Here is a 7,510-nt window from a genome sequence, read left to right as displayed (position 1 = left end):
GTCTGTGCGTGTGTTTGTTGGCACTGTCTGTAAGTGTATTAGTGATGTGTGTGTTTATTTGTGTATGTGTTTTTGTTTGTATTTGCACTGCTAGTACTCTGCTAAGTGCATTAGTGTATGTGTATGTTTTGAGTATATATTATATAATATATATTGTAGATGTCTGTGTGTGTGTGTGTGTGTTTCAAGAATCTGTCAATATTTAGTGAACCACCATCCACCCCTCTCTTAGTTCCCCCCAAATCCCCCCTTCCTCCTCCTCGTCTGTCTCTACAATTACTCTGTTTAGTTTTTGGAAGTTCATGTATGCCTCTTTTGTTTCCGACTAGCCAACATAACCTCAAAGGTGTACGCATTAAAATTATGGTAAACCGTTTTGTTTTAGTCATGTGTTTGGGTTTTTTATTTCATGTTTTGACAATGTGCTCGTTGCTGCACAGTTACCCGCCAAGTTGCCCGGCCCGGCCCAGTGGTCAAGTTGCCTGGCCCAGTGGTTAAGTTGCTCTGCCCGGCCCAATGGTTAAGTTGCTCTGCCCGGCCCAGTGGTCAAGTTGCCCCCAGTGGTCAAGTTGCCTGGCCCGACCCAGTTGTCAAGTGGCCCGGCCCAGTGGTCAAGTGGCCTGGGCCAGTGATCAAGTTGCCCGGCCCGACCCAGTGGTCAAGTTGCCCCCAGTGGTCAAGTTGCCCGGCCCAGTGGTCAAGTTGCCCGGCCCGACCCAGTGGTCAAGTGGCCCGGCCCAGTGGTCAAGTGGCCTGGGCCAGTGACGTTGAGGACGTGTGTGAGCGTTGCAGCTTTGTTTCAGTCGTCACTGTTCCACATTGTCGGTGTGGGTGGTTTGCGGGTGCTCTGGTGTGGTTTGCTTCTTCCTTCCTATCAAACATCTATCGTCCTTATCTCCCCTTCTTCTTTTTTTGTTTGTTACTCTCTTGTACTTGTAACACCTCTAAACTTCTGGCGTTCATATGACCCTATGCAGTTGCGAGCGCCGTAATACCTCTATTAAAACTAAACACATCGTCGGTCGCCCAATGAAATCTTAATAGGGAAAAAAAACGTCATTTATGTGAGGCAGCGTGGTGGAATCAGGCTCTCGTAAATTTTTAGGTATGTAGAGTTATTGGTATCATCTTAAAGCTTGTTCAATTGTCTTTATTTGGATGAAAAAAATATCCATTTTCTTGAATGCAAGTCGAGATGTTTGCGAAAGAAGGAGGTGGGGGTCACCTGTTTTCAGAGGTAAAATTAGTGAGAAAATGGCTGCCAAAGATTAGTTATTTCCTTAGCGTAAGAGTCCGTGGTAACTTAAAATTTATATTTTTTGTGCCTTTAACTTTAATCAACGATTTTCTGAAAAATCCACACAGAAATGAGTTCTTTAATGGGCATGAAGGGTGTTGAACCAAAAAACAAAAATTTGATAAAAATTCACAAACCTGCAGAAAAATGCAAGTTTCTTCATATTGATTATTTTGACGAGTGCCTGATTCCACCACGCTGCCTCACACTGGCGTTCAAGACTGAACTAAATGGACAAATTTAGCCAAGTAGGCCTACATTATGCATGGTTTTTTTTTGGAGTGTTGCGGGTGGTTGGCGGGTGCTCTATTGTGGTTTGCTCCTTCTTTCCTTTCAAATGTCTATCACCCTAATCTGTACTCCTTCATCTTTGCATTTGATACACTCTTTTTAACACTTCTGATCTTCGGCACTTATACTTGTTATTATGTACTTGTACTAGCTGGGTTTCGCGTTTGATGAACGGACTCAAAAGTATCGATCGTCAAATCATTGTGGGATCAGTGCACGCACTTTTTGTGAATGGAAATCTCACTTGTTTACAACAATTGCGTCTTAGAAGGCGGACTTTCCCAAGATCAAATCTAAATGAAACTACAGCGACTTCAGACTCCTTAGTAAAACTGTGCACCCTTTAAATTATGATTCTGAACCACCGTAATTTTTTTTCAAATTCGAAAGTTAAGCGGTTCCGAAGTTCTAAGGCGGCTAAAGTGACGACGTTTCACCAAAATATACCTGTAATATGTATAGATTATACATTATGTACAACCTTATTCTCTCATTGTTTTGCAAGTGCCATAACATCTTGTCAACACTTTTTAATTTTAATACATATCCCGATGATGGTCATTTAAAAAAAAAAAAAGCGAAGGATTCACGGGGTTTACATTTTCTATTCCTTTTTTACCTCTCCTGATTGATGAGATCGTGAACTCCACATTCTTACAATTACATTTTGTGGAATCCTCGGTTTCAGTGCACATCTTGAAAAATGCCATGTTCATGTTGTACGTGATGTAACGGTTATCTAGCAGTGTGTTTTCTCTTATTTAGAGGCCCGGGTACTTATAAAAGTATGTGTAAATTTACGCAAAAGCTTTTCAAAGACCAGTTTAAAACCGAGTATGAAATTAATACTTTGAGTGAACCAGATGGCTTCTCTTTGTATCTGTCCCCCCCGGTTTTATGCACAAAAAAATTCTGAAATTATGCAAATTGAACCCAAAAATGTGAGACTATACGATTCTGTTTATTGTAACAGAGATTGATTTATAGGAAAATAATCAGAAATTCAAATTTCACAAAAAGTCAAATTTTGCTCAATTATGCAGGGTGCATAAAACCCCGGAGAAACAGTTTTTACATGAGTGTACATTGGTATACATGTATTGTACAGGATGCACATTCTATGGAATTCACGATTTCATCAGGGACCAACCACATCTTCTCTACTTACTTTCTTTCACCGCCCTCCTCCTCCTCCCACTCCCTCCCTCCTCCTTCTCGTAGTCGTACTCCCACCTCAACCTCTTCCTCTTTCCTCCTCCACTTCCTCCTTCTCTTCCCATCCTTCCCTCCTCCTCCTCCTCCTCCTCCTCCTCCTCCCAATTCCGCGAAATAAACCCCAAACGCACCCCCGGGACAGTGCTACTGACTGAAGTGTCTTTAGGCCATTCCCAAAAGGGGGTAGGCCTACATTTCTCGTTCAAGCATTGGGCTGACTCAGGTCATGCCCATAACTGTGCCTGATCTACAACAGGAAACTGCTGCCTTTTCTTTCCTGATCCTTACTATTGTCATTTTCCTCTTCGGTACATCTACTTCTTTTGTATGTTATTGTTTGTCACTCTCTTGTGACCTGCTATTTTGGGGTGCCTTGATAGTCGAAGCAGACCTTTGTTCTGTTGAAGCTAGAGAGGTGAGCAGTCTAAGTCTGATTCCCTGTAAAGACGTCTCTGTTGACACCCACCCCTTGGCGCTCATATGACCTTATGCAGTTGCGAGCGCCGTAAAACCCTCTACCATAAAAAACCCCAAACAAAACAAGAACCACGTAAACAAAGTAACAAAAGCAAAGCAAACAGAAAACTCGCGATTCAAACTTTATTGACAAAAATAGTCCTTGGTATCTTTAGAATAGAGATAACTTCGACTTTAACTTTAATATTATATTAAACTTTGCAACCTAAAAATACAAAACTAAGACTAGATTTCACGTCCCGATTACACTACGTAATGATAAACTACAACTATACGAAAACTGGACGATCTATCTATCAAACGACATACATGTATTAGTATTACTGTGTATCCGCAAAACTCTACTAAAATGAGGCGATGGTTCGAAGAGGGATGAGAAATCAAGTGCTGCTTGTGTATCTTTGTTGGTTTTTTTGTGCGATATTGGGGAGTTTGGGGGGGGGGACCTTTAAGTCGTGACGTAGAATCACTTAAAATGTTGCCGCTGCTCAGGATTAAAATTAAAATGTGGGCACAAAATAAAAAAATAAAAATTATAGCGGCTAAAAACTAATTTCATATTATAATATTATATTTCAGAATCAGTGTTTCTAAATAAGCAAAGTAGTAAGTAGATCAAGCTCGCGAGAGACCTGATTTGATGTGATACACATGTATTATGTAAATTTAAGCAACTTAAATAGTGAAGTTGTGTATCAAGGTCACCCGGCGCGTTGCACATTTACTATTTTTACAGTCAAGTCCAAGCTTCTACACCACACACGGTACAGTATTTCCACCCTTTTCTAAAGACACTGTTCTGGTAAAATTTATTTAAAGACATGGGTCTGCAAAAATTTATTTTAAAATACAGATCCCTCAAATATCTGAGGGAAATTAAATCCTAAGACTACTGCAACAGCCTGCATTGTAGAGATGATCTTGTGTGCTTAATTTTTTTAATTCTTTTTTAAAATTTACCTCATGATGCAACAGAAAACTGATAAGAGAAATAAAGAGAGAAGTAGAAAAGCATGAGACCTCTAACTCTAAGCTGTCTGGGGCGGGACTGACGACGTCTACCCCTGCAAGGAGGTTTATTTAGGTGAAAAGACGCTGTACATGTTAGGCCCACATCGCTTTTAAATTAAAATTAAAGTAGGCTACATATTATTTAAATAAAAGCCAATCTTGTGTCCTTTTGTCCAAATAAGCATGACTTTCTGGATATTATTTTTTGCTTAGCAGTAGCACTTAGAGTGTGAGCCAACCGCTGTCGTCGCAAAGAGACGTGGTGGCTTTATGACTAAGAATCTCCCCGATCGAAAGAAAATTGGACGATAGACTGGAACGTGTTCGATAAAACGGACAGTTCTCGCATAATGACGAATCTGAATATGACACAATTGATCGGGGCTTAACGCTGATGAGTACTATACATTATGTAGTACATGTACACATGTAAAGTAGTCTAGAACATTTGAGAGTGTTATACTTGTACCTTTAACTGTCCCCGTGGTTTTATGCAAAAAAAATTCTGAAATTATGCAAACTGAGCCCAAAAATGTGAAATTATGCGATTCTGTTAATATTAACAAAGAATGATAAAGGAAAATAATCAAACATCATTTTTAAAATGATCAAATTTTGCGGGATGCATAAAACCGCGGGGACAGATTTAATGTAGTCTAGAACACTTGAGTGTACTATACATGTACAAGTAATGTAGTCTAGAACACTTGAGTGTACTATACATGTACAAGTGATGTAGTCTAGAACACTTGAGTGTACTATACATGTATAAGTAATGTAGTCTAGAACACTTGAGGCTTGAGGAGTGCTATACATGTAATGTCGTCTAGAACTCTTCAGTACTATACATGTACATGTACTTGTAATGTAGTTTAGTACACTTCAGTACACGTACATTGGCAAACTTCTCGGTAAGCGGGGCTGGCAGTACAACGATGTTGGCGGTACAACGAGGTTTGACTGTATAACAGCTTTTCAAGAGTGCCCAAAATATATCATAGTTTTACAGGTGAACCCCAAATATAACAACATAGTTTTACAGAAGTACCCCAAATATAACATAGTTTTACAGGAGTGTCCCAAATATAACAAAGTTTTACAGTAGTGTCCCAAATATAACATAGTTTTACAGGAGTGTCCCAATATAACATAGTTTTACAGGAGTGTCCCAAATATAACATAGTTTTACAGGAGTGTCCCAAATATAACAAAGTTTTACAGGAGTGTCCCAAATATAACATAGTTTTACAGGAGTGTCCCAAATATAACAAAGTTTTACAGTAGTGTCCCAAATATAACATAGTTTTACAGGAGTGTCCCAATATAACAAGGTTTTACAGGAATGTCCCAAATATAACTTATTTTTACAGACACTCAGCTCGGCTCGTCCTTGGGGTGAACAAAGGTAAACTGGAGATCCCCTAACAGTGTAGCGTTTACTTTTGGAGCACACAAAGCCGTGAGGTAGACGTCATCGAGCCACACGGCTCTCACCCTCAGGGAGGCCTCGTACAGCAGCCTCACAGTGCGCAGTGGGTAGGCCAACATGCCGCCCTGTGCCAAGGGTGGATATGTCGGGCCCGGGTATTCCTCCAGCGACACATAGTACTTGGACAGGGGGTCTCTGTTCACCTTCCAAAATTTGGTCACATTTCCGAGCACGAAGTTCTTGTGGTTTCTTCCAACCCGGAAAACGGCCTCAACAACTCCTTGGACATTGATGCGCACGTCATCATCTACCCTGATGACGTAGGTGACGTTGAAGCAATACGTGCTTACCCACTTGAGCATAAACACTGCTTTTAGACGGATGTTTTTATACACATCAGTGAAGTCTTCCTGGATGACATCGTTGTGTTTCTTACTTTCCGTGTCGATAGTTTTCTGAACCTCCTGTGTTTTCACGCCGACAAACCTCGGCAAACCCAGAAAGAACAGCATGGTCGCCATGTTTGAATTGTTTCTCACGAACTCGCCCAAAGGCGAAAGCCTCACCTTGTCTCGTCTCCGGAAATTCCCAGGAGCTGAAGGAATGGCAAACAGAATGTTTGTTTGTCTCTCCTGACAAATCCCTTGACGGTTGTGAACATACTTGAACTGGTGCGGGTTTACGATTGGTGTGGCCAGAAACTCTGCAAGAGCTGGCACTGGTTTCCAAATCCTGGACAAGTCTGGCAGAGATGGAGCGGGCTGGGCAGGGGGACAGATCAGCGTCCTGTTGAGCTCGGGATCCTCTTCCATCATTTCTCCAGAATCCAGAGTTCGGAGATTGGCGAGCAGGAAGAAGATTGCAGCCAGAACAAACAGGAGGAGGGAGGTCAGACGGCGGGGCAGAAGTCTGTTGGCGAGACCTCTGTGCTGAGCTCTCCGACGATGGGAACACGCGGATGCTGCAGAGAAAAGAAGAAAAAAAACAGCGTCTCGCAAAACCTTGAGTCACAAGATTATTATTATTATAATTTTTAAAAAAATTATATTATTATCATTATTATTATTATTATTATTATTATTATTATTATTATTATTATTATTATTATTATTATTATTATTATTATTATTATCATTATCATCATCATCATAGCAATATCATCATCTTCAGCATCATCGCCACCAGTATTACGATGATGGTGATGATGATTATTGTTATTATTAATATTATTATTTTTAAAATTATTATTATCATACTTTTTATTATTATTATTATGAAATGTTTTAATGTTACATGTGTATTATCATTATTACCACATCAATATCGTCATCATCATCAGCAGTATTATTATTAATTTGTTTATCATTATTATTATTATTATTATTATTATTATTATTATTATTATTATTATTATTATTATTATTATCATTATCAGTATTATTATTATTCTGATAGATTATTGTATGTCTGTGTGTGTGGGGGGGGGGGGGAGGGGGTTGTTTTTGAGTACGTCAAACAACTGCGCCACAACGGGTGTCGTTATCATGATTCTGTCGACATTCGTCTTCAGTTCCTACCAAACGTGCCGCAATTGTGCAGTTTCATGAAGAACACCTTGTATTACACGTTCTGGCATCGCGGTTATTCGCGCATTTGCTGCCGCAAATTCGACCAAAAACATATTTTTCAGAAATATTTTCCTTCTTTTCAGCCATTCTCGAACTCAAATTTCACATCGAGCCCTTGCAAGTGTGCCAGATTTGTTTCCCGTCATTCTGAACTTCATATAA

General features: G+C 39.9%; 1 protein-coding gene across 1 annotated transcript; it reads right to left on the bottom strand.

Moving 5' to 3' along the window:
- Window positions 1-4,893: 4,893 nt before the first annotated feature.
- On the bottom strand, window positions 4,894-6,683 carry LOC101855666 (lactosylceramide 1,3-N-acetyl-beta-D-glucosaminyltransferase-like). The gene has a single exon (XM_013086230.2). The coding sequence runs from the start codon at window positions 6,533-6,535 to the stop codon at window positions 5,666-5,668; it is 870 nt and encodes a 289-aa protein (XP_012941684.1). The 5' UTR covers window positions 6,536-6,683; the 3' UTR covers window positions 4,894-5,665.
- Between the last annotated feature and the right edge of the window lie 827 nt (window positions 6,684-7,510).

Source organism: Aplysia californica, unplaced genomic scaffold (genome assembly GCF_000002075.1).
Source record: "Aplysia californica isolate F4 #8 unplaced genomic scaffold, AplCal3.0 scaffold00445, whole genome shotgun sequence".
Taxonomy (NCBI): Eukaryota; Metazoa; Mollusca; class Gastropoda; order Aplysiida; family Aplysiidae; genus Aplysia; species Aplysia californica.
This window is presented reverse-complemented; position numbering and strand designations above follow the sequence as displayed.